This window comes from Hemibagrus wyckioides, linkage group LG06 (assembly GCF_019097595.1).
Source record: "Hemibagrus wyckioides isolate EC202008001 linkage group LG06, SWU_Hwy_1.0, whole genome shotgun sequence".
In the NCBI taxonomy this organism is placed as follows: domain Eukaryota; kingdom Metazoa; phylum Chordata; class Actinopteri; order Siluriformes; family Bagridae; genus Hemibagrus; species Hemibagrus wyckioides.
The window spans coordinates 13,735,211-13,762,563 of NC_080715.1; the positions used below are offsets into that span (position 1 = coordinate 13,735,211).

The following is a 27,353-nucleotide window of genomic DNA, read 5'->3' on the forward strand; positions in this document are numbered from 1 at the left end:
TGAGTCTATTCTCTCTGACTCTCCCTAAAACTACAACAAGGACATATTAGAGTTCAGCATAACAGTCTTGGAGCTTTTAAGATATCAAGAGGTGTATTGTCAGGTGCACAGTGAAAACACAGTGGTTTAGACCATAAAATGGAATAATAAATCTCAGTTGTGATACTTCCTGAGTGATTTTTTTCATATCATCGGGGTTGTGTAGCTGTGTTTTTACTGAAGTCCTTTTTTCTCACATGTGTTCAGTGCAGAGAATATTTTTGCTGTCTGGTATATGCGGTTACTCTCATTCATTTTAGCTGTGTCATTTGTAACAGGCAATAAAATGTTTTTGCAGTGTCAAAACACACAATACCATTCTAACCAAAATGTTGCTGTTTACCGATTAAACAAGTTATTTAGAATTTTTTGAAATCATATGTGTTTTGGTGTCTCAGACTATTTGCCTTTGTTCAGAAATATTTGTGGTCAGTATAATACACACCAGGTTTTGTTGTTTTGCTCGGCTTAAGTAATAAGGGCCTGTACTAATGATACAAGATGATACAGATGCATGTGGCAAAATGGCCATTTCCAGCAGGTCAGCATCAATTTGTACAAAGATGGATAACAGACACACAGACAGGAGTAAAAAAAAAAAATCTTCGAATGATTATTAACTAATTTTATACACAGATTTCCAACACTAATGCTTCTCTTCTTCTGCTTTTGCTGCTCTGTTATAATAGTCATAAAGTGTATAGTGTGCATGTGTGTGCTGCTTTAGCTTCACATCTGGAATACTGGAGTGAGAGTCTCTTGCTGATTCATTTTCATTTTTTCCTACAGCGGCTGAAGCCAGATATTCCTCTGTGAGCATCACTGCATTTGTTTTTCTCTTTGAAATTATGGCAAAGGGAAAAAGACTGAAAGTAAAGAAAAAAGATCTGGGTCTAATTTGATTTTCTCTCTCTCTCTCTCTCCCTCTCCCTCTCTCTCTCTCTCTCTCTCTCTCTCTCTCTCTATCCCACTTCCCACTCTCTTTCAGTACCACAGTTTAGGACTCAAACAGCTTATTGTGGTTAAACACAAATACAGCTCATTAAAGTCAAATATGAAATAAAATACTTAAGGTCATCCACCAACATGGCCACAGTGCTACTGGACTGTAGAGAGTGGTCTTTAACACTGCTGTCTTTTTAACCAAGTTTGAATGATTGTTGTTACTGGACAGGAAGCTTTGTACTTATACTATAAAATACCTAAATCGCATAGACGGTCCATGAAAATCTGCTCATGATCAGCTTGATTTGTCCTGGTAGTGCTGAAGTGGCTGTCCATTGTTCCAGCTGAAGCAGCCTGGAATTTAGTGTAACTGTGTTGGAATACAGCACTGGTGTAATACGATATTACATTAATCACTACAACAAACAAAAAAGCGCCCGAGCATAGAAACCCTCTCCACAACCAGTTTAGTCATATTTTCACACCCCTGAAATTTTCCATAGGCTAGGAGAAAAATGGCTTCTGAGATCCCTTTTCTGCGATGTGTTGCAACAGAAAGACAATCTGTTTTTTCCTCATTTTATTTTTGGCTTTAATACACAGTCATGCAGCTGTGTGGTACTTCTTACACACATGCCTGCTGGAAAATGTCTCAATCATCTTGCCTGAGTAAGCATTACGAAAAAAAGTCCATGTTGTGTAAAGTAGAGTAAGAGTGTGTGGCATCTAGGACTGTTTGTCTGTTTATATGTTTATTGTTTTCTTATGTTGTTTCTCATGTAAAACTGCTTTGAGACAATGCTCTTTGTTAAAAGCGCTATAGAAATAAAATTGAATTGAATTGAATCTAGTGCTGGGTATTTTGACAACATGCGATAATATTAATTCTGTGTTCGTGTAGGTTAAAATACAATACACTTTCATGACATATCTTTTGTAATTTTAAAATATAAAAATGTTATACAGATTGTTACCCCCACTTTCCTGTTTGTATTTATATTTATAGACCTTAAATAAAAGTACAATTTTTTAAAAAAGAGCTCTGGTTTCTCCAGCTGTTGATCAGACCTATACATTGATATGTATTGCTTGTCACATAAAAGCCATGTCATATTGTCCAGCCTAGTAGCATCATGGCTCTAGTAAAACAAAATCAAAAAATCTTAATTGCAAACAAGCATGCCTGTTTTAAGGAAGCAGTCATAGGTTTGGACTTTGGATGAATCCGGCTTCCTGTGAGAGACATCACAGTGGACTCAGCAGTGCTGGTCGGTCTATTTTGTGTTTGTGAACAGTGGTAACAGAAGACTTCAGGACTGGTGAAATTGGAGTGGATTTCAAGATCATTATACAGGTCCAGCTTCAACTCAAAAGCTCTCTGCTGCACTTTACTGTCTTACTGACAGCTACTTTCTTATACATACACACTTTTGTATAAGGAATAGGCTGTCATATATGGCTGAACTGTTGCTGTGGTTATTCCTAGAGCTCACGGGTCAAGTGTCGGAATGTGGAAACCCAGAAACGAGGCATCAAATGTAAACATACAGTCATGTGGAAAATGGGTTAAAGGGAAATGGAAAAAAATGGCCTTCTGTAGCATGGCTGGAAAGTCAATTGAGGCCATGCATTTGGCTGAGCTATTCTGTTTTTGAGGTTAAATGTGCAGACTTCCAGCAGAACTCTGGACAGGTTCAACTGGAGAGCTTTCTGAGCTGTATGTTGCATGTGTGTTACAGATCAGAGCTCACACCCCAGCTGCTTTCTTCTTACCCATCCTCACTTTATTGTATGAGAAATGGGCTGTCGCATGTGCTGCCTGAGGAATGTCCCCAGGTCATAACCTCACTTCAAAGCTGCCACGTTTCCTTTTTTAACAACATACAGAAGAGAATGTGGAGCTGGTCTTTTTCTGGTCTGTTTTCATTAATAATTCAGAGTTATAAACTGTGAAGAGATATAGAGGCTTTAACTTCATTTAATTATGGTCACCTCAAATAATCCTGGTCTGAACAAATAATCTGGATCAACTAAAGTACTCTATATCACCTCAAATAATCGGTAAAATGCCTGAAACATTACCTAGTAATACTGAATGCGGTATATAGTTGTAGTGTGTGGTCGTTTGTTTCATTAGCAACATGTTATTTAACATGCCTTTAAACTATAAGGTGATGTGGAGGTTTTGGGGAATATTCTTTGTTTCACACATTTTTATGTTCACCGTGTCAGCCATACCCTCACTCTCATCCTTATGCCATTGCTGGATTTTGGATCAGAAGTATCAGGCGACTGAATCTAGCATTAGTACACATGGTGCATTAGTGTGACTGGGACTGAATCTTCTACCCTAAACACACTGACCTTTTGACACTAAGGTCCCAGAGGTCACAGAGTCAGTTGTGGTCTTCATTTACAGACAGCATGGAGCTGACTGTGGGAAACACTGTCTGAGATTTGAGCTCACAGGATAGGAATGGCAGCTATTCACACACTGCTGAAAACATGAAGAAAAGCACATTCCATATGGATGGATGTTTGCTACTGAATGTAGCTACTGAATGTCATGCATAATATTCCTTTTAATAACAATGATGTCTGTTGAGTTTACATCACCATGCTATTTCAAATCGAATGGAATACAGAGTATATTTACAGTGCCGTACTTTAGAATAACATAAACTGTATATAAAACGTGTTTTTGACATACACTTACAGGTTGCCGAATAATAAACAATGCACTCCACACAAAACTAAACCTCACGTGCATAGTGTTGCTGTGGAAAATGCCGTTAGAATATGATTTTATTATATTAAGTAGTTTATTAAGCTTGAGCTGGTCTTGCCAGCTGTGTATATTTATATAAAAACATGTGTGACTACTTTCAATTACCCCAATCTATATAACTCTCTATCTATCTAATTTCAGTTGCAATGATCTCAAATAATCTAATGAGATAAAGTAAAATAAACAATGCTGATCACCTTAAAAAATCTCAATCACCTCTAATGATCTCAATCATATTTACATTTCTGGCATTTGGCAGGGGTACTTATCCAGAGAGGCTTACATTTATCTCATTTAATACAATTGAACAGTTGAGGGTTAGGGGTCTTGGTCAGGGGCCCAGCATTGGCAGCTTAGTGAAATCACAATCTTCTAATCAGTACTCTAATGTCTTAACCACTGGGAAACCACTTCCCCATGTCTAGTAATCCTAATCACCTTGAATAATTTCAGTGAAATCAAGTAATCCTGATCAGCTCAAATAATTACTCCTATTGTATAATAATGGTCTGATCAACTAGACCAAATCAACTAAAGTACATTTAGATGAAAACATTACTAGTAATTATCGACATTGGTATTTAGCATTGGTGTTTAGTCCTGTGTTTCATTAACTTTAAATGACTACTTTTAGTGGCATGTTATGTAACTTCACAGATGTTTTCCATCTGAGAAAAAAAAATCCTTAAAGAGTGACTATGTCCTGCATTTTTGCTCGTGCCCTGTTATAGAGTATTTGTCAGGGAGCTTTGGCCTTTTCTCTGGTGCTCCCGTCAGGAGGGATGTCTTATGCAACCCAAGAGGGAGAATGAGGAATCCATTACATCCTGCCCATTTCCTGTTCACATTAGACTGTCCTCCTCCACATACAGATCAGTGTGTCCTGCGCTCTTAGGCCATGCTTTACTCCCTCAGAATGAGGTGCTAGCTGTGTGTGTGTGGTGTGTGTGTAACATGATAGGAAGCAGTGGTACAGCTGTGTGTGGCTGCTGTAGTGCCCGAGTGCCAGCAGAGCAGCAGGAAGCAGGATGAAGGCCAGGCTCAAAGTCAACAGTTTAGAGCATGATGGATCAAGCATTAAATTGATGTACATAAACCTACAAAAACAGAACCTCAAGAATCTTAATGGACAATTTATAAATGCAAATTCGCCTACAAAGCATATCTTTGGACTTCAGGAGGAAACTAGAGTGCTCTGAGGAACCTCCGGGGTATTGGGATACAAGCTCTGGGCATACATGCAGCAATCAAACCCTCAAACCTCTATATGCAAGGCAAATGTGCCCATTTTGAAGCCACCATGCCACTCCCACTGAACCTCATACTGTATTTTGCTATATTATGGCATATATGTCCACTGAACAGTAAAAAGGAAGTTTATTTTGTGTAAAGTGTAAACACACACACACACTCACTCACACACATACATACATAGTCATTGGGTTTGTTTTGATTAGTTTCCTCCCCCATTGAAGCTCATTTTAGCCACCATCATAGCTCTACTGTCACTGTGAGAAACAGCGGTCACTTCTATATGACTACTTTAATGGCTGTCTGACAAATTAGACAAACTTTGATCCAAGATTAGCACTCCTGCTGATTTTAGATCTGTGACGCTGTCTCACACACACACATGCTCATGCCCATTCCTGCTGGTCTAGGCTATGTCAGCAGGGTGTGTACGTATGTCTCAGATTGCAAACGTCCTACACCCAATGCTTGCCAATCCCAGCCCAAATCATAGGGCAGATAACCACAGCGAGCTAATTGTAGCACTGTTGCATAAAAAGCTCCTCTTTAATTCCCTCCATTCTCGTGTTCACTTTTGCGCCATCTATTTCAATATACGTTTGGATGGCAAAAAAAAGCTGGCTGAAATAGCCTGGGAAGACTTGAGTCCAGAGAAAGGGATGAAGAGTTTGGTGAGAGTTGCAGAATGTTGACTCCACCGTTATCCGTGTAGCAACATGAGTACAGTGTGGTGTTGTATTATTTAGCTTACATTTTGGGAATTGGAACAGATCCTCTGGTGGCCAATTGATGCTTTAAAATGTACAACTAACCTCTCCCTATGCAGTTGATGCGTCGCAGACTCATGCCTGCGATGCATTTATCTGCTGAGGGGTTCAACATTGTATCAGAAGTACTGACATCCTCCTAAATCATCTAACCCAGACACCATTCTGCTGACTGATGGCCATTTTTTTACACTTGGGTCACTCCATTTCAGCATCTTCACTTTCAGTGAGGAATAGGATCAGCAATAATACATCGGAACAAGGATTTTTTCCTCATCTATGCTATGTGACCAGTTACACCAAGTTATAGAAGGGATGGCTATGTGACAAAAATAACGTTTCTGCAATACACAATATTTATACAGTACACAATCCATTATTATAGTGTAGCGTTTATATAGTAACAGCTCCTGTAGGGCAGAAGCTCCACATAATCTAAGGCTATTAATATACAGATTTTTTTTAAGTGTAGTCTAACAAAGAAATATATAATTGTTCACGTGGTGAGGCTTTCTGTTTGTGTAGCATTATAAAGAGAGAATGACAATAATCCACATCATGGTGGTATCTTTAGTTCTTTTGATTTGGATATTAAACTGTGTGAGGGTTAGACACAAGAAATGTTGATAAATGTGATTTACTCTATGTTCACTGATGTAGCATGACTACTTTAAACACAAAAACATGGAATCGGGAATCATTACAGTCAATTTTGTATGGTTTAATTGTACTTAATTTCTTTATTTTCATGTGTCCGTTTTGTCTTTATTCTTCTTCTAGAGCTTCAGCCTCAGGGACTTGAAGGGTTGAGTTTATGTATTTATTTTTTGCTAAAGCAGATCAGAAGATGTAATATGTTAAGATAGTTTGGATTATTTTGGGGCCAAAATATTCCTTTTGAGTTCATGTATTTACACGTGTTCCCTAGATTTGGAGCATAAAGAACATTACTTTAATTGTTTTGACAGTGATTGCTTTCTCTGTCAAGATCCCAGAAACATTTATGATGGGAGATGATGTCCAAGTGTACTGCTCTCTCTCTCTCTCTCTCTCTCTCTCTCACTTTATGAGTTTCTCAGTCTCACACCGTCACACTCGTACACACATACACATGGTCTACATCTGTTTATCCCATGTGTTTATGTACACTGCAAGCACTGCTCTCTACATCATTAATAAATCACCCACACTGTTCCTCTGAACTTCAAAGATGTTTTAGTTGTTCTAGTAACAATTACTCTGTACTGATGGTGTCAGTGGTGGAAACATGGTGTAAAAAAACAAGGTTTGATCTTCCTCTATAATGTAGATCAAGGGATTTCTATACAGATGAACACTAGAGGGCAGTGTACAATCATATTGTGTGTGTGTGTGTATATATATATATATATATATAACATGCGTGTGTTTAATGATGCATAATAGAATTTTTTTTTCTCAGATGGAGCAGTTCTCAGATGATGAGCTGGACCATGCTGCTGAGGAAGACAGTGATAAGGAAGACCAGGACCTGGATCAGATGTTTGGAGCATGGCTCGGGGAGCTGGACAAGCTCACCAAGGTGTGTGGGTGTGAGTTTGTGGAACAATGTGAAAATAGTGAATACTTAATTACATTGGAATGAAATGAGAATATTTTGTATTACACCCACTTATTAATAGATTTGTGGTTACTACTTTGTTTAAGAATTTGAGTCATACTATAAAGTAGCTTAAATGTTTGTTGGTCTTAACGTGTTTTAATTAGACTGGAAACATTTGATTGGATTGAGAGACTCTGTTGTATTCATACCTGTCTATTAAAGTTTATAGATGTGTATTTAAAAATCTCTGAATATCTTTTTTATTCTGTGTGTGTGTGTGTGTGTGTGTGTGTGTGTGTATTTTGTAGAGTCTGGATGATGGGAAGTCAGAGAAAGGGGTGGAGAAAGCTCCTCTCAGACAGGAGACTAATATGGCAAACTTCTCGTACCGCTTCTCCATATACAACATCAATGGTCAGTTTGCTGTTCCATGTTTTATACTCATAGACACACACTCTGTAACAAATAGTTAGGATCTGTGTGTGTAGGGTTTGGTAGCAGAATTATCCACAAAATCAACGTAGTCAGGTGGACAACCATGAGCAAAGAGGTAGGAATTACAGTCAATATATAATAATCAGATGAGCAGTGAGCAATTACAAAAGCAAGGCAAGGGTTAGAATATCAACAAGGCAGGAAACAGAAATTCACAGTTCCACCTTTTTATTAAAGAGCACCTTTTTTAGTTTTAACAGCTGGGAAAAGTGCACTAGTCATACTTTTCATAAAAATTACAATGGCTTAAAAATTAATTACAAACTGCTCCTTTAAGCTAAAATATGTCTATTTTAAATATTTCTAAGCTCAGGTCTATCATCCACCACTGAGTTTTAGACACACATAAACATACATGCATAGTAGATGCACATGGCATCTGGAAAATGGAGTTTATAGAACTTTATAAATATATAATGACTCGGTGCAAGTCTTGTTCATGGTCACTTACTGTCAACTGTCTTTGACCTCCAGTAACCAGATGTTTGTGCTCTTCCTTATTTTGTCTCACAGAGGCTCTAAACCAGGGGGATTCTGTGGATCTGGATGCTCTAATGGCTGACCTGTGCTCTATCGAGCAGGAGCTAAGCACCATTGGCAAACCAAGCAGTGGCTCTGCACGCCTCGGCCTGACTGGAGAAGCCAAAGTACGTCAGAAACCTCCAGCTGGCCGTAGCCACAGTGTGAAGCACACGGGAAGTGGAGGCAGCAGTGGAGGTAGTGGAGGAAGCAGCAGTAGCAGCAGCACTCGTGTGTCCCCTGCATCCACCATAAGGCCTGCACTAGCTTCCAACTTCTCCCTGGATGACATCACGGCCCAGCTAGAGCGTGCCTCGCAGAGCATGGATGACGCAGCACGCCTCAGTACAGCATCCCTCGCCTCCACTGCCTCAGCACCGTATTCTTCCTCTACTATGAGGAGGCCTGCTCATCAGCATCACCGGCGCACAGGCTCGGTAGGGACCGTCATCGAGCATGAGGTGAGGTCCATTGTGCACTCCTCTCGCTCCAGCATCAACTCTGCCTCAGCTTCCAGTGTGGACTCGCTGGAAATGGACAAGTCGAGGCAGCCAGAGCAGGACAGTCTACAAGAGCATAGCCAGCAGACCTCAGAGGTAACAGTCTCATTAATACAGACACTAACATCATCAGCTAACATATAGTAGATACAGATACCAATGAAGTTAAATGTAAAATACTATATAAAATAAAATATGACCTTAAATATACTATTAAAGTCATTATAATGACTATAAACAAGAATTAATTAGTTAATTAATTGTGTGTGTGTGTGTATTTGGTTGAGATGATGTGGTAAATAGGCCAGCACTTTTTCACAGTCAGCCTCTCATTCTTCATCTCTACAGCATCTAAGCTCCACATTCCCAGCCTCCCACTCTCACTGCGCTATCTGTTTCGATCACAAACAGATCCTGCCCTATTTAGACATCAGTCCAAACTGCTAACTGACAGACATGCAGTCTAGAGACACGTGGACAGTAAGATAACTGCACACTGATGGATTGACTTGTTTTCCTGGCAACTCTCTCCTCGAGATGGACTTGGACACCTTACTGGAATTTAGTAAAGGGAGAGCGCAGTTCAAATACACACCAATCATTTTCTTTCATTAAATCAAACCATTATGGGGATACAACAAAGAAAAATCAACTTCAACTTCATTGTTAGAGAAAAGGGACAAAAATGAGGGAGAGGGAGGCAGCAGATGAGGAGATTAAGTGAAAGCTTCAGGTTTCCACATGTCTGATTTTTAAAGTCAAGAGACCTACAACAAAAGCGGCTTTATCTCCCTCTGCAGACGTGATTATATAGAGACACGTCGAACTGCAGCTCAGAGCTGAAATATTTTCTCTCATCATTTGACCCACTGTTTATTCTGTGCATTCAAGACAGACAGAAGGTGGCCATGTGTGACGGTTACAGCAAAGGAAAAAAAAAAACTGATACAGAAATAATATCAAATAATAATAATACTGTGATGCACATAGACAATGTGTCCTCCTTTTGTTTATATGTGTATGTGGGTATGTATTTAGGAAAATGGAGGAGACTACATCAGTCACATACAGCTCAGATCTAATGCATGACCAACTATCACAAGCAAAAGCCTTGTAATAAAGTGTGTTTTAGTGATAAATGTTACGATTGTGAAGTATTTAAATAGATTCCTCACATTTATTACATTCACAGGTCCTGTGACTACCACCAGCTTTCATCTGCTGTGCTTTCACAGATTTGCAGTTCACCGATAATCACAGCACTGTTCTCTCTCTCTCTCTCTCTCTCTCTCTCTCTCTGTCTCTCTCTCTGTCGCTCAAAGCACTCGTATCTGGACAGGGAGACTTCTCTGATTCTGAAAAACATTGCAGGAAAGCCTTCTCACTTGCTGACAAAGGTGACACCCTGATTTCTGTCTGCCTGCATGTGACCACTCTTTCCTGGTGGCTTGTTAACATCACTCTAACATCCTCATGCATCCCTGTGTTTTCTCTGGTGCTTTTTAGGACCCCTGAGTGGTCAATGATAAAAATCCTAGAGACTGAAGAATTTCCCTTTTCTTTTCTCTTGCATGTTGGCTTTACCTTTCTCTTAGTTTGCATCATACTTGGTCTGACCCTGAACCTCGCTCCACCCATTCATTATGAAATAGTAAATAGCAGGCAAATGTAGTAGAGTCTCTTACTTTTTAAACTTTGCTTCACATCATAATATATAATCTGTCTTGGATTTTCCATAAAAGCCTAATGTATTTCGGGAATGTTGTGACCGGTTTTGGTTTGAACTCTGCACTGCTTATCCATGTCACGTGTTGGTGAAATTCAGAGTCGTAATGCTAGACCCATTAGTTATGGTCACTATGATTATTTAGGCAGTAAACACTTTTCACTTAAAAAATGTATGGCATCCCAATGTTTAGACTAAAGAAAATCATACCAGCCTCTGAGAGGAGTGAAGAGGAGGAGCGTGGTCTAGCACTACGACAGTTTGCTCAGTGTTGATGTGAATAGCATGTGTTTGCATGTGTCAGCACTCTGAGTGATGATTCAGCCTCCCTGCTGCAAACATGCAGCTCATCCCAACCATGTCTTAATGTTAACGTGTGTTTTATTAGTAGTAGTTTGTAAACAAATCAAAGACAAAAAGGTTTTCAAAACAGGAAAAGGTTTAATATGTATTATACTTGACATTTCTGTCTTAATGTGATTATTTTAATTCAAACATTATGTAAATAAATAGGATTACAAGACATTGATTGTCATTCACTGTAACCTAAAAATGCACACACACACACACACACACACACACACATACAAATCTTATAAGGCACACTTTTAGCAATACTACTTGGATAACATGAGAATCTTGTTACCAAAATGTTTTATTTTGAAATGTCTATACTTTAGTGTAAAGTTAGCTTCAGAATTATTTGCTATCCATGGTGAAATCTTTTTGTCTTTGAAACATATTTGTTAAGCATTGAGTGTCATATAGTGAGCTAAGTTTTCCCCTAAGGAGAAAGACCTGCCAACCTTTATGTATTTTGTGTAGCATCATGCTGTCTTAAGAGTTGCTACACGAAGCTTCAGAAAGAGCTTTGTTTTTGTACAATAAAAACCATAAATCATCTGATTGCAATGTGAAAATAGAATGACTAACAGTTACTTTTCATGGTTGGCGGGTCTGGAAAACATTTTGTGTTGTAGGTGGTTTTTGCTGGTTATCACAACATCAGCATTAGCTCATATTACGAGTGCTGTGTATGCAGATATTGTTTAGATAGAAAACAGCCTCGACTACGTCACTCATAGTGTGGTGTGCAGGTCCAGCAGGCAGTGTCTCAGTGTCCAGTAGGCGGGCAGCAGATGGACTTCTGGAGCATTTCAAAGGAAGAGGAACATTTGCTATTACTGCTGTGTGTGTCTGTGTGTGTTTGAATAGGATTCAAATAGGAAATGTAATTAATATTCAAAATGCATGTAAATATATGAGTTATTTTGGGTGTGTACAGTAAATGATCCATTGGGGCCTTTGGGTTCATTCAGATAGCATTTAACATTAGGCTTCATTCACATGGAGCAGAGAGCAAGTCTGCCATTTAACACATGAACAACCAGTGAAGTAAGACTAAGCAATAACATCTCTGGACAATTAACACATCTGGATATCTCCATTCATTGCTTATTAATGAGACTTCCATGTTTTCTTCTTCGTCACTGTAGTCAGAAACGAAGGCTGGAGATGGCATAGGCCTATAGAAGAATCACACAACCACAACCATTTCCCTCCTGTACATTTTTCTAGTTATTGGCATTAATCAAGTGCATCAGTAAATGGCACAGTTACAAAAATGATATAATGCAGCTCACATCAAATTCTGTCCAGGGTAAAAGATTGAGAGATCATAAAAGAAATGTACTCTAAGGAATATTTTCATTTTTATTGAGAAGTGGCCAGTTAATGTTTCCCCCATGATACCGTCTTCAACATCCTCTCTATTTTGTGACTCATACACTAGTTCATTAAATATTTTCTGCAGTCTGGTGTTAAAAGTTTGGAGATGTCTGGTGTAGATGGTTTAACTTGACTGACCGGAGCTGTTCAGCATGTTTCTTTGCAGGAATGAGGTAAAGGCGTGACAGAGGGGTCATGACTTTGCAGCACTCAGCCTAATTAAGGAACGGGTCTGAGAGCAAGCCAGCTCATGCTTAACGATCAAGACGCTGCGGATCGCTGACTCCACACACCCGGACTTTTTAAATCAGTCTTCATGGAATAAGAGTGCTGATTTAGGACTGCTTTTACTGTTTATGTCCTAATGAATTTCACTGGCACAGAGATGCACAGGTTTATAGTTTAACACTCTTACACAGCACTGGCAGCACAACAGCTGTCAAGCATCCAGCAGTTCTTATGGCATCAGGGATTTAGCAGTAAAGCATGGGAAGAGAAAGTGGTAGCTTAGTGGCTAAAACTTTGGACTACTGATCGGAAGGTTGTGTGTTAAAATCCCAGAACCATTAAGATGACACTGCAAGGCCCTTGAGCACTTGTATAAATGAGATAAATGAGGTCATTAACAAATAGTATCACACAGTCAGCCCAGGGCAGAGTGTGCAGAGGTATATTCAAAATATATCACCTTAAATTGAATGTAAATGTAAAGCAGAAACTGTGTGTAGTGTGGCTGCTGAAATGATGATTGTTAGGTGAGGAGCTAAGCACCGGTCTGTTTGTTTAACCTGGGTTTAGTGGCTTGTCATTAGTGAAGTGTATGCCGGAGGTCAGGCTGAGAAAACGTGCAGCCTCGGCTCTGTTAATCCCCTTTAATCTAGGAGTAGAGTTAAATCTCTCAGCCTCCCCAGTGCTTTTTTACCAGTGCAGTCATCAGCTTCACATGGCCATCACTGCAGAGATATAAGTCTCAGTGATTACTTATAATATTAATTTTTGTGACCATTCAATAATCCGTTTCTCTTTGTCAGGGTTGTGACCGATCCAGAGCCCATTAGGTCATCACAGACACGAGCTATATATACTGTGTTCTGTTGTATGGAGCATGAGGCATGCTCAAATGAACAGGATCTGCTCTGTAAGATGTGAAAATTATACTAAACCTTGCAAGAGTAGTCCTTTTGTATCATGTATCTTGTCTCTCGTCTCCTGTTGTCCTCTTTATCAGTGTGTATGTGTGATAGCTCTGGCCTTTCCTGAGGATACCTGCCGGCACAACACCTGCTCAGGCACTCTGCTCACTTACACCAACACACCCTCGCTCATGCCAGCGTGAATGCCTGTTGTCCCAGCACGAGGGCAAATGGAAACGTTTGATCATTATTTCAATCAGCTAATTGGTCAGCAGTTCCTGAACTGTGCTGTTCTGGTGGTTTATGATGGGCAGGAGAACATCTTTTGGGTTGTTGACCCTTTCAGTTAATGATCAGTCTGTTTCTGTTTGCTATGGCATAGTTTGCCATCAGGATGCTTGAGTCTGTTCAGATCCATTCATGTTTATTATACTGTATTAGGATATTTAAATCTGTTACTGAAATGTAGATTATTGTTCAGTAGTTCAGGATTATTGTCCCATACAGCATTGCCCCATCATGTTTTATTCAACAATAGCTGATTATTTTCCAATAACAGCATATCCTGAAGTATTTTATTCCTCTCAAACCACAGCATTTAAATTTATTAATTGTTACTTGTCATACTTTTTGACCCTTTATTATATTTAATGCTATGGAACATTTGTGAGACTAGTTACTTCCTGTTAACATGCAATATAGAAGCCGTTAATAAGGAAAAATGCAGCTTGTCGCGTTACTCAGAATTACTACTGACTGTTACAGAAAATTAATCAATACCTCCTGACCAATCAGGTTTACGAATTTAATTTAAGAACTCGCTGGTAAAAGTAGTTTTAATTATTGTTAGCTGATTGAAGGCAGTAAAGGTTAGTCTTCATCTGCGTGTGTGTGCCAGTGAGCTGCACTACAACCAAAGAGGATAATACACTTCAATTTGGCATGATCCCAATCTCGCTGCACAGCTGTCACAGGGACATGTGCCCACATACACACTCATGCACTCTTACTGAAAAGGGACTGTGTTTCCCTGAGAAAATGAAATGGGCTCGGTTCGTGAAAAGGGGAGGGTTTGTGTTTGTGAGAATGATTGTGGAACGCCTCCTTTCCTTTCCCTCCCTCCTTCTCATGTCTGTCATGGATGTGTTGTTGTGTTGCAAAGCTTCCCCGCTTTCGATGTTCAGGATTTCTCTGCCTTTGTACATTTGAATCAGGAATCCAGAAATTCAAGATCTTGGGAATAGCTTTTCTCATTTTCATGTCCTTTGTGTTTGAATTGGGATAATAGTGGACTGTAAGGATGATTCCTGTTCCTGTGTGCATCTCTATTTCATTGGGAATTCCTAGTTTTCTGATTCATTTCACACTCCAGAAACAAGGACACACGGATAATAGAACAGTCTTCTATATTATGCCATTTTAACAGATCTTTTATACATTAAGCAAATGTTTAATTGGAGTTGTTTAATATAGTAGCTCTTTGGATCTAAACATCAGAGACACTGCCTGCCTGGGTGAACCTGTTATCAAAATGTCTTCTTGTTGGAGAAATCAGGTAGAGTAAGAATGAGGCAACGGTGTAGTCAAGAAAGAAAAATATCAAGACTAGTTTATTGTTATAAAAATGAGATTAGTTATAAAAAATGTACGCAATATTTAGTTTATGTAGTAAATTAACATGTGTTCATGTTTGTGTGTAGGAGGAACAGGCTGCCAAAATTAAAGCAGAGAAGATTCGAGTCGCCCTGGAGAAGATTAAGGAGGCGCAGGTTAAAAAGGTAAGACTTTAATTGACGAAAAGTTAGCATGCGCTTATTTTCAGGATGTGTAATTAGCCGTCTAGGAAGTCTGTAAAATGCTTTTGTTAGAGATTTCTTTACAGTATTTGAGTATTATGTTGTCAGTCAACTTGGTCTTAGATCTTAGACTTTGCAAGCAATTCCTAATTAAGTGTCCATTTATTTTCTTACTCTATTGAATCTGATTTGATGCATTTCAAATTCTGTAACTCATACCGGATGATAAAGGGGGTAAATCTTACAAGGTAGGAATTGAGGGATCGAGGCTAACATTGAGTACCTGCTGTGGCGTCAACATACACAGAGATATATACGAACACTTCAGAAGAAAAACAAACATTGTCATTGGTTAAAACGCGGGCACAGAGAGCCAAACCTGTCTAAGTCAGGAATCGTGTGATTTCTATGAGCTTTCATGATGCAAGACTTGGTAAATGGTATGGTAAATAATCACTTCAGTTAATGTCTTAAATGTTAAGTAATGCTAAGAAGGCTTCTTGTGCATACTTTTGTAGACAATGTGGTAACAATATAACACAATGCTTGAAAAATTGCCTTTTTTTGGCAAAAAGTGTTAGAAGAATCTTATTTAGATGACAGTCGAGATTTACTTTTATGTTGTTAGCGGTCAGTATGTACTTTCTGAGGTTTGCTAACAAGTTCTGAGGATTTTTATTTATAACATATTTAATGAAGGAAACAGCTAAAAATTGTACAACAGAGTTTGTGTAATTGATCATATGTTACACTTTGACTAATATATATACAGTATATGCTAATAGATGTTTCAGCACCTGATGATATCCACAATACAATAGAAAAATGTATCATGAAGCGAATATTGAGTATTAGTGAGAAAACTCAACACACTGAGTATAAGTGAATAGTGAGTATTGAGATCATATTGTATCTCCCAGCCCTAGTGCATGCTGATCTTACTGCCAGTCTGTAAAGGCATTGTGTTTCTGATTTACCGCCATGAGGATCCTTGTTATGGTACCATATGAACATGAATTTATGCTCTTGCACAGATGTAGCTTGTGTGGAACAGAAGTAGGTCATTGCAGTATGCAGCACATTAACATTGCTGGATCAGTGCACTACAGAATTGCTAATGATTTTTCAGCACATTCTCACAGCGCTATGATGAAACCGGCCTGTAATGTTCTGTATGTGTTAGACACATTCCTCTTTCTTTTGTTTTTGTAATGCGTTAAAGTGTTTAAAGTCAACTTAAAAAGATATAAGCACAAACTAATGATGCGTGACAAACAGCATCACAGGAGATGAGCAGCACATGGAGGAGATTTAAATGCATTTCTGTGTGTTTGTATGTGTCTACATGCTTTAACTGTTAGCCACATTTATGTGCTTTGTGTTGTGTGAGTCTGCTGACCAGATGCACTGTTGTTTTCTGGGTCAGCTGCACATACTCTGTTTGGAGCTCTTTAAACCTACACAAGCCCTGAAATCTCTCAGAGCAGAATCTTTTAAATGCTTTTTAAAAACTAGTTAAGATGGACATGCATGCAAGCGTGTAAAGAATGTTTACAAGGATTACTGCTGGCAGACCGGCTAAAAGCAAATGAGTTCTGGTTTTATACCTTTAGTTTTCCTTTTTTTTTTAAAACTTAAAAAGTGACTGAATGAGTGACTGAAATTAAGAAAGTGGAATAATAATAAAGGGACTGGATATTTTTAATAAAAAAGTAATAGTGATAGCTTGGTCAGAAATGATATTCAGCCAGGACAAGCTTTGTTCTGGAGGCTAATGTAGCTAACAAGTTGTTGTTGTTGTTGTTGTTGTTGTTGTTTCGCCGGCTCCCTGGTTGGTCCGCATGTTTCACGCCGGATGCTCTTCCTGACGCAACCCTCCTATTTTATCTGGGCTTGGGACCGGTGCTGAAAGTTAACTCTTCAGTGCCTGGGTTAGAGCCCTGCCTGGGAATCGAACCCAGGCTGCAGCAATGAGAGCACGGGATCCTGTCGCTGGACCACCAGGAGGTCCTAATGTAGCTAACAAGTAATAAATAAGTACATTCTCATCTTCTGGAACAACTTTATCCTGGTCAGAATTGTGGTGAGACAGGAATACACCCTTGATGGGACACTAGTCCATAGCAGGGCAACATGCACAAACACAGTCACACACTCATTCACATAGAGTGGCAATTTAGTGCAGCTAGTCATCCTTTTGGGCTTCATCCCTCCCACTGAGAGCTGGTTATTTACACTACAGGTCTCTGGGAAAGGAAGTTAGAGTCATCATAAGGTTAAACTATATACACCAAAAGAGGCAGCATGTAAAACACGGACATGAACTCATATTTATCATACTTATGAGAAGTATAAAGAAAACCCACACATGCACAAGGAGAGCATGCAAAATTCCACACTCGATGACAAACCTGTAGACAGTGTTTCAGTTATTACACTGTAGTATGAATGATGTACACAGTGTCTGTGATTTGACAGTGTCAACAGTGTCTGTGATCCTGTAAAATGAAGGATTTGAAACTGACAGCAATAATTTGAGGATTGTTTATGCTTTCTCACAGAAAAGGTTTTAGCCTGTTTAATTTACCTCTGTGTCTCTGTATGTGAAGGAGATGGAGAGGAGGTGTCAGAATGTCTGTAGTCAGTTGTCTGTCATTCTGTATAAATTGTACCAGCTCATATGTAAGGATATGTGGTCAGGTTGTCAGACTTACCATTGTGTGTGTGTGTTTAATGATGTGTGTTTGTGTATGATTGAAATAGTGGTGTCTCTGCTGGATTGGGTTGGAAAGCTTTTGACCAGCTGTGAGCTGACAGAAGTAGGTCAGTGTGAACGTGTTGAATGTATGATGAGAGGGAAAGAGAGGCGATTTGTACAAGTGTGTGCTCATAGACATTTTACTGAAGCTCGTTCATGCAGCGGTGCTGGTTTCGTTTATTTTTTGAATAAAATGGATTATGAGTGGACTGGCTCGTCACTATAGCTTTTTCCATGCTCATGTTTTTGAAATGACAAAATTGGAATATATACAGCTCTGGAAAAAAAAATAAGAGACCACTGCAAAATAATCAGTTTCTTATGTTTTTTTCTTACAGGTTCATGTATTGGTGAGATGAACAGTTTTGTTTCATTTATTTGTGAACTGCTGACAGTATTTTTCCTAAATTAAAACTATATCTGTTGTTATTTAGAGTGTATATTTAAAGGAAATGACAACACATCAAAATAACCCAAGATCATGCAGTATTTGCAGAGCTTTAATAACTCAAATAAAAGAAAATGCAAATCATTTGTAAACAAATTGTGTTAATGCGTTTGCTAAATAACATTAAGAAATCAGTATTTGGTGGAATAACCCCGATTTGCATGCGTGTTGGCTCCATGATCTCCACCAGTTTTTCACATTGCTGTTGGGGAACTTTATACCACTCTTTTTGCAAAAAAGCAAACAGCTCAGCTTTGCTTGATGGTTTGTGACCATCCATCTTCCTCTTGATGACATTCCAGAGGTTTTCAATAGGGTTCAAATCTGGAGATTGGGCAGTGGTCTCTTATTTTTTTCCAGAGCTATATATATATATATATATTTACCTATTGTTCATGTGTCTAGATCTCCTGGTTCCCCATTACACCTGCTACAACTAAGCACCAAAATCAATAAATTGGTATTTTAAATATTTTAGACTCTGTAAAGTTGACAAGTGAATGTATAAAATTAATATTTTTAATATATGCTGTGGGTTAAGTCAAGTCACCATCCTGCTTTTCAGTCTGTATTTACGTCGAAATGTCTTTCCTGATTCCAGGCACTGAAAATTAAGCATAAGCTTTGGCATTGGTTTCACACACTGTAAATAATGACCCACCTCGCATACGCGTGGCAAGCACAAGAAAAATAAATTGCAGTGAGTGAGAAAGCTGTTAGATATTATCTTATCTTATATCTTGAAATTGAACAAATAATGTTTTGAAATGCAGATAAGAACCCCAGCAATGCAGAACATTGGTCCAGTGGTCACACTGAGAAACACTTTTTTAGAAGATCATTGCATAGAATAATTCAAGCAAAAAAACTGAACTAGTTTTAAAGTAAATTTAATCTAATTTAGACACAAGAATATTCTCATGCTATGACATGACAAATGACATTTACATATTTGTAAATATTTTTTATTTAATGTTTTTTTTTGGCCTTTAGTATGCATGTATTTATGTAAATTCTTTTTCTGCTGTTTCTGCTATTTGTTTTTGATAATACAGTTTGTATGTAATTTACTACCTAATACATTTGGATCAGTGTCTATATTTTAGCTTTATCTGTAGGGTATAACCGATATATTTATTTTTATTTTTTATTTTTTTGGGAATTATCTGTAGCTCAACTACAGAAATGATGAAATTTCTCAGAAACTAACAGCTAATCTCCTGTTTCACTCAGCTGGTGATCCGGGTGCACCTTTCTGATGAGAGCTCCAAAACCATGATGGTGGATGAGAGGCAGACGGTGCGTCAGGTGCTGGACAGCCTGCTGGACAAATCGCACTGTGGTTACAGTCTGGACTGGTCTCTGGTGGAGAGCATCAGTGAACTGCAAATGGGTGAGTGGTGGAATAAAACAACACATCAATATTTAACTGTCCTTTCCATTTTTCACTTAACCTACGAATGAGCAGTGAGATATACTAGTAGGATCACTGACCATCCCTTTTTACACAACCTTGTATGAACATTATCAAGACCTAGGATATAGACTTTTAATCATGGCCCATAGGTAAACCTGTTAAAATAGCACGACTATAACTGATTCATTTGGTGTCTGGGAACAAAAATATGAAAATAGTACAGAGGCAGATACAAGCATGAAATTACAGAGGGGGTTTTAGAAGGAAAACCAAGTCCAAAACTATGGCTTTTATATTATTAATGAAATATAGACAATTACTAAATGTATGATGTAAATGTAATGCATAACATTATGACCACCTGCCAAATATTGTGTTCATCCCCCTTTTGCTGCCAAAAGCCCTGACCCAACATGCACTGTGTATTCTGACACCTTTCTATCAGAACCAGCATTAACGTCTTCAGCAATCTGAGCAACAGTAGCTCGTCTGTTGGATCGGATCACACGGGCCAGCCTTCGCTCCCCACGTGCATCAGTGAGCCTTGGGCGCCCATGACCCTGTCACCGGTTCACCGCTGTTCCTTTCTTGGACCACTTTTGATAGATACTGACCACTGCAGACCTGTCTGCCTCTATTTCTGTCAGCTGGTGTATTGTTGCCTGTGTGGTGGTGTGTCCTCGGGTGTGTTGGCCCAGGAGCAGTCTGTGAGGCTGCTAAGAGATTGAGAATGTTATTAGAGGTCGCTGTGTATAGGTGTTTATCTATAAATAGAGGAGAATGTCTACAAGAGCTTCATACATTATTCATAGATCTAATTGTTTTCTTTTGTTCTTTTTAAGATGTAAAGACTATTTGATTATGAAACCTTTATTCTATTCAACTCACCAGAACTGCAGTATATTCTCTTCTTATAATCAGATTTACAAACCACCAATAAGCCTGACCTTCTAGTTTCTCCAGCTGGTATGGCAGGTTATAGCTTGTTTGTTTTGCAGAGTGTGTATGCAGGTGGAACTTTAGTTCCACTTGCACAAGACCCATATTATTAGACCCATATTATTATTACAATTAGGATCAGGAGTATAAACAGCAAATAAGGCTTTAATAGATTGCCTGCAGTAATCCCTCAGATTTGGGATTTTACCATTTTCATTTTCTATTTTTAGTTGATCTGCAGCTTTACCACTGCAACATTTCTTACCAAGGAGATTATTTTTCAAGGCTTTTGCATTTACAGTAAATTAGATTTCTTTTTGTCTCAATGATTTTGACCCCATGCATAATTTTCAAGTCTATAGTTTAGAATTTGTTATGCAAGTTCCTTGACTCGATTTCCACTGAGGCCTGTCTGTCTCTTGTATTTCAACTTACTCAAGCTATAGCGGACAAAAGGATGTGTGTATATGTAAGTGAGAGGGGTTTGGGGTGTGTAAGTAGCAGGAGTGATTTGGGGTGGGTGGATATGGCTTGTCAGTGATGTGGGGAGTGTAAGTGGCATTGGAGCGATGTGGGTGTGTGTAAGTGAAGTAAGATACTGGTGAGTGAGTTGGAGGTTTAATGCTATAGTCTTGTGAGAAGTGAGTGCCTGGAGTGCTTACTGCAATTCAGATAAACGTCACTGTCGGGTTCTGGGATCTCGCGTATGAGGCAGCGTCTCATTAGCAGATTCTACCTGAGGGCACAGACTGCTACTTGAAGTGCAATTTTTACACATTAGCACCAAGTACTCTTTAAGGAAACCGTTATTAACTAATGAGCATTTTAATGACGAGAGCATTAATCTGGCTTGTACAAATAGATCATACTGCTGATTTTGATGATCCTCTTTCTCTCCTTCTGATCATCACGTTCTCCAGAGCGGATCTTTGAGGACCATGAGAACTTGGTAGAGAACCTTCTGAACTGGACTCGAGACAGTACCAACAGACTTATGTTCATTGAACGCATTGAGAAGTACGCTCTCTTCAAGAACCCGCAGGTGAGAGGGTCTGATTTCGTTCACACAGGCTGAATCACTCTAGATGCAATCAGATTCAGTATGGGTTCATCACTGACTGGCAGATTTTATACTGCAAGACTTAAAACGTAGGGTTTGGAAATCTGTAACCTGATAGCTTACTATGTAAGCAATTGGAATGTAGCCATTACAACCAGCTATGTTTACACATTACTCTCACCAACAGGAACAAAAATAAGGAAAGAAATGACATTGAGCTATTGGTAATGTTAGTCTGTAGGTGTAGGGAACAAGAAGGTCAGCTATAAGCAAAATAACCATTTGTATTGTTCAGTTATGACTGAGTAGTATCAGAAAATGCCTTCCTTCGCTTTGTGGACGAAACTCTACTTCACTTAACGTCTGTTATCTTCTTATATTGAGCTCTTACATCTAACTCCCTGTTGTTCATCATGCATTAATATTATACCACTAATGGAAAGATATGTTTCATGTACACTCTTTGGCAAATGCAATTGGTCAAACAAAAGTAGTTTTAAAAAATTACTAACGAATAAAATGTTAATAAACAAGTAGAGATGTGCAACAAAAGCTAATACTAGTAATAATAGTCTTGGGTGTAAACTTAAGGTCTTGTCAGTGTTGTTGCATCCACATTTGATGACCTTCCACAGATTATAAACACAAGAAGACAGGAAGCTAGGATACTATGAAGCGAGTCCTAATTTACAATGAAGTGTGATTCCTTTTGTGTTAAATAAAATGTTCAGGCATTGGACTACTGATTAAAAGCTTGGGAGTTTGAATATTAGGAACACCAAACTGACTTGCAAGGCCCTTAATCCTCTGCCAAATGCTATAAATGTAAATGCACACTTTGGGTGAGTTTGAGCTCATAGAACTCATTGAGCGCCGTTCTCACAAGGCTGTACAAGGTCAGACAGTCTTTCTGGCTTATTGTCAGGTTTTATGTTGCTCCATCAGGCTTGTGGTCTCCCTCCCCCCCCACCCGTTTTCACATATTTCTAGCGTTTGACTTTTGGCTTCTTGAGGTGAAAATAAAATCTAGAATCTTTTTGGTTGGTTGAGGAACAATATGGAAGAGTTGATTTGTAATTTTAGATGTTGAACATATTTTGCCTCTTTTTCTTTGTCAGAACTATTTGCTGGGCCGAAAGGAGACATGCGAGATGACTGACAGAAATAAAGAAGCTCTGCTGGAGGTGAGGGATGCTGTAAATTTATTTTACAAACCTATCCTTTGTATCTCGCATGACACATTGAGTTATTTAGGTCAGTGTTGTAGATACTGTTAGTGAATCTTCTCTGGATCTGCAGGAGTGTTTCTGTGGAAGCTCAATCAGTGTGCCTGAGATGGAGGGAGTGCTCTGGCTCAAAGAGGATGGTAAGAAGTCCTGGAAGAAGCGCTATTTCCTTTTACGAGCCTCTGGACTGTACTATGTGCCAAAGGGCAAAGCCAAGGTCAGTTCTCGCTCAGCTTCTTTTTCTTCGCTCTTTATTTCTCCATCTGTCGTTTCCTCTGTGCCCTGACAACACACACACACACATTATTGTACTGACACAAACAATCCAGCCAGTCGCAGTTATTCATATCGATTCCACTGTGAGTAAAGGGTTACACAAATGCCTGTTCATGTGAAAGTGGAACACTGACGCAGTATTAAAGTACAAAGACAAATATTTAATTTTTAATAATAGGGTGGGGCTTTATGACTGAGCGCTACTGACAAATTGTCACAAGTCCATCAACGATCAAGAAAAGGATATCTTCTCACCGTCTTAGTCATATGAAAATGAAATAGTGTTTTGTTTCAATGATATTCTTTTAAAAAATAAGTTTTGCTCCTGGAATACATTTATTTCAAAAGTATTGGCACTCCAGTTTATATTATTTGAAGCCTTCCCCTGGAGAGAAAAACACTGAGAGCTTTTCTCACACTGTGTTCCCTTATGCTCAAAATATATGTTGTTGAAAAGGATTTGTCCCTTTCCTGGATTCTACCATTATTGCTTATTTGTCACACTGTATGGTTTCACATCGTGAGATATAATAATATAAATTCAGACATAACGGAATATCTGATTATTTCATTTATTTGAAGCATCTCATGAAAGTGTGAGTATGTAAGTGTATTTATGCAATATCAATATCACCAATATATCTGATCAACAGATGAACCAATTCACTGATAATAAGACTCAGCTCATTGAACAGAGACAGACAGCACTCCATTTATTTGAACTCATCATGGCACACCTAAAGGAAAGTCCAGAGATAGTGAGAGAATAAGTGCTGAAGACTAGGCTGAAAACTGCTAAGCGAAGAAAACATCACTACTCATCTTGCAGTTGTAGCACTGTACCTGGATGAGCTTCTCTTTACTGATATTGATTTTGATTGATAATAAAGTTGAGCAAGAGTTTTAAAAATATAAAGAACTGTAAAGAAATATTTTCTCTTTCTCTAATATATTTTCTGGCAAATAAGCAATAATATGTAAAATCAAAAGGGCCGAATTATTTCAAGCGCTGTATCAATCCTTGCACGTGTTATTTCTTTTCTTCTTTTTTTTTTTATTGTATTAGTTTTTCATAAAGCATGCTAATAATTCCACAGTAGATTCGAGTATGGAGAGGTGGAATATGAATAGATATACAGTACATGTGTTTGCAATCAGATCTTTTCTTGAGGTTGAAAAGCTGATGAACTTTTGCTCTAATGTTAAACAAGACCTAATAATGTTAAAGACTGAGCAAAGGCTGTGTACATTATACTTAAACTATACAGTGGTTCTTGAACTCTAAAAGGATCCCCTTCACCCCATTCAGGGTGAATAATACCCTAGAAATATCCATTTTATAATATAAAGCTCAGTTACTCCATTTTACAGCTTATTTAAGTTCTCTGTATTTTCCCTTCATGTCATCCACTACAGACTTCTAGAGACCTGGCATGCTTCCTACAGCTGGATCATGTGAACGTGTATCTGGGACGTGATTACCGTAGCAAGTACAAGGCTCCCACTGACTACTGCATGGTCCTAAAGGTACAAAATCAGTGTTGCACTACAAATATGTGCTTTCAGTAATCGGCAGTGGTCACTGTATCAGGTGCAAGTGCTCCATTTGTCTATCCAGTTGCATCTTTTATGACTAAACCTAACAACAGGGCAGGTTCTGACTGCTTATCCTATACATCTGACTTGTGTATATAAATTCAAATATACACTCAGTATATATAAAACTTATACAAATTTACACTAAACAATTTTAGAGTAATAATTAAGACATTATCGCTATGAAACACTCTTCTTCTTCTCAACCATATTCATGAGGAAGCTTCAGTCTGGAGGAGAAGTTCCTAAACTGTCTGACTAAGACACAAAATGTCTGTAAGACAAATAAAATAAACATTTAAACTTTTATGACATTTTGGCCTGGTAAAGAAATTAGTTTTGGTCTTTATTCTACATGAGAAGATTGGCCACATCAGCAAGAATCTAACACTGTTGTCAGAAAATAAACAAAGGAATGACCTCATATTATGTCGTGTGTACACACCCCTTAGGCATAAGTCTAACGACTTCTCTTGAATGCATCACAAAATAAACAGTCTAAGAGGAGGCTTACTATTAAATAGACTCAGCTTGTTCTTGGGCTGAATTTGTAAATGCTTGCATAAACAGTGTTTAAAAAAGCATTTATAAAAGTGCTTTAATATCCAAGTACCAAGACCAAATCACTCATGAAAGTAAGTGCAGTGAAAAACTGATCTTAAAGTTTAACTGAAGTTAAAGAAGCTGTCAAGATACAGAAATATAGTATGGTGTTACTGCTAAAATGTCAGTCAGGATCATAGTAGCCATATTCTGTGCATGTACTACATACTGATATTTGAGCACACCCATACACAGTGCTCTAAATTTTGGGCCTTATGCTGTGATCCATGAAAGGAGATAAATGACTAGTTTCTTCTTTATTGTAAAGCTTTTCTGGAGAAACATGTACTAAAAATCAAAACATTTTTTTTAAATACTTGGATTTGGACCCAGAGTTCTTTTCAGTGTTTTATTTGGCTAAGGATTTCTTTTGCTTAATTTCAAAGACAAGGTATATACTGCCCCCTGGAGTGATATAGAAGAATTTACAGCTGGTAGTGTCTTTTACTCACTTCTGTTATATTTGTGTTTTCTTAATCAGCACCCTCAGATTCAGAAGAAGTCTCAGTACATCAAGTACCTGTGTTGTGAAGATGTCAGAACTCTACATCAGTGGGTCAATGGAATACGTATCGCCAAGGTATCAGATTGGTGACATGAGGCAGTTTGGCTTTTTACTTTTGGTACAAGTATCTTACATTATACGTGTTGTTTTATGTAGTATGGGAAGCAGCTGTATTTGAATTACCAGGAGGCTATGAAGCGTACTGAAGCAGCCCATGACTGGTCATCTCTCTCCAGCTCCAGCATGAAGTCCGGTTCCAGCTCTTCCAGTCTGCCAGGTGAGCTCAGATAGTGGCAGGTGATTTTAAGGTCACAATGGAATTGAAGTCCTGAGAGGAGTACTTTGGCAAACGGACAAATTAAGCAGTGTCATAGGTAGCATCCATGTACTGTCTCATGAACTTCTGAAAGCTAAGACTCTCTGTAGCCCAGATATGATTCACATTAGACGTGTCTGTGCATATCCCATCTTAATTAGTAACTATTTACAATTAACCAGGAATCTTTATATTGGTACAATTGCTCCCTCCTGGAATTTCCTGTTTTGTTTGGTTTCATAAAATCCCAGTTCACACTGAATAACACTGATTTTCCTACAGAATCCCAGTCCAACTATTCAGACAGTGGTGTGTCAGAGACCACTTCCTCCGGACATGTTCGCTCTCAGAGTGTGGTCAGCTCCATCTTCTCTGAGGCCTGGAAGAGAGGCAACCAGGCAGAGGAATCCAAGGTGCGTTAAAACAATTCAACATCAGCTATTTACCCTATCATCTACTCCTGTCTTTCATCTAATGTGTCTCATTCTGTAGCTGTCCTGTGAAAAATGATGGATTCTAGCCTTAGTGTATTGAAACACTATCAGATTAATATCCTTGTTGTATAATAAGCTGCTTATCAGCGTTAATTAGCTCTGCTGCTCATGATCACATACATATTTGCTATATGTTTGGTTGAAGCAGCTTTCCGAGATCAGAGATTAGTATGCTCATCAGTCTTATGAGCTGGTGTGATATACTGGCACCTGAAATGTAGATAGGCCAGTGCACTGTAGGTGACTGCTGATTTTCTGTGCTCTTCTCCTCTCCTCTCCTCTCTTAGGGTGCAAAATTCAAGTTTCGCAAGGCCATGCCCCTATGCACTGGTGGGGATTGAGGTTAGGGTGTGAAAACCCTCATAACACTAGTGTTTTCTCTTGTCCTCACATAATTTAGAGGCCACTAACCACTCTTTTAGTACTGTATAGTTGTTCACTCCTTG

General features: G+C 38.6%; 1 protein-coding gene across 3 annotated transcripts in view; it reads left to right on the forward strand.

Moving 5' to 3' along the window:
* raph1a (Ras association (RalGDS/AF-6) and pleckstrin homology domains 1a) overlaps positions 1 to 27,353 on the forward strand; it is a 59,748-nt gene that overhangs the window by 28,323 nt on the left and 4,072 nt on the right. For 2 of the 3 annotated variants that reach the window (XM_058393228.1, XM_058393229.1), the window contains exons 3-15: positions 7,232 to 7,351; positions 7,681 to 7,786; positions 8,381 to 8,982; positions 10,209 to 10,283; positions 15,174 to 15,251; positions 19,709 to 19,868; positions 21,752 to 21,873; positions 23,010 to 23,075; positions 23,191 to 23,334; positions 24,810 to 24,920; positions 26,074 to 26,172; positions 26,254 to 26,374; positions 26,696 to 26,826. In XM_058393228.1, the coding sequence (XP_058249211.1) occupies positions 7,232 to 7,351; positions 7,681 to 7,786; positions 8,381 to 8,982; positions 10,209 to 10,283; positions 15,174 to 15,251; positions 19,709 to 19,868; positions 21,752 to 21,873; positions 23,010 to 23,075; positions 23,191 to 23,334; positions 24,810 to 24,920; positions 26,074 to 26,172; positions 26,254 to 26,374; positions 26,696 to 26,826 (1,935 nt within the window). The remainder of the gene's footprint in view (positions 1 to 7,231; positions 7,352 to 7,680; positions 7,787 to 8,380; positions 8,983 to 10,208; positions 10,284 to 15,173; positions 15,252 to 19,708; positions 19,869 to 21,751; positions 21,874 to 23,009; positions 23,076 to 23,190; positions 23,335 to 24,809; positions 24,921 to 26,073; positions 26,173 to 26,253; positions 26,375 to 26,695; positions 26,827 to 27,353) is intronic. The other variant, XM_058393230.1, reaches the window with a different exon arrangement.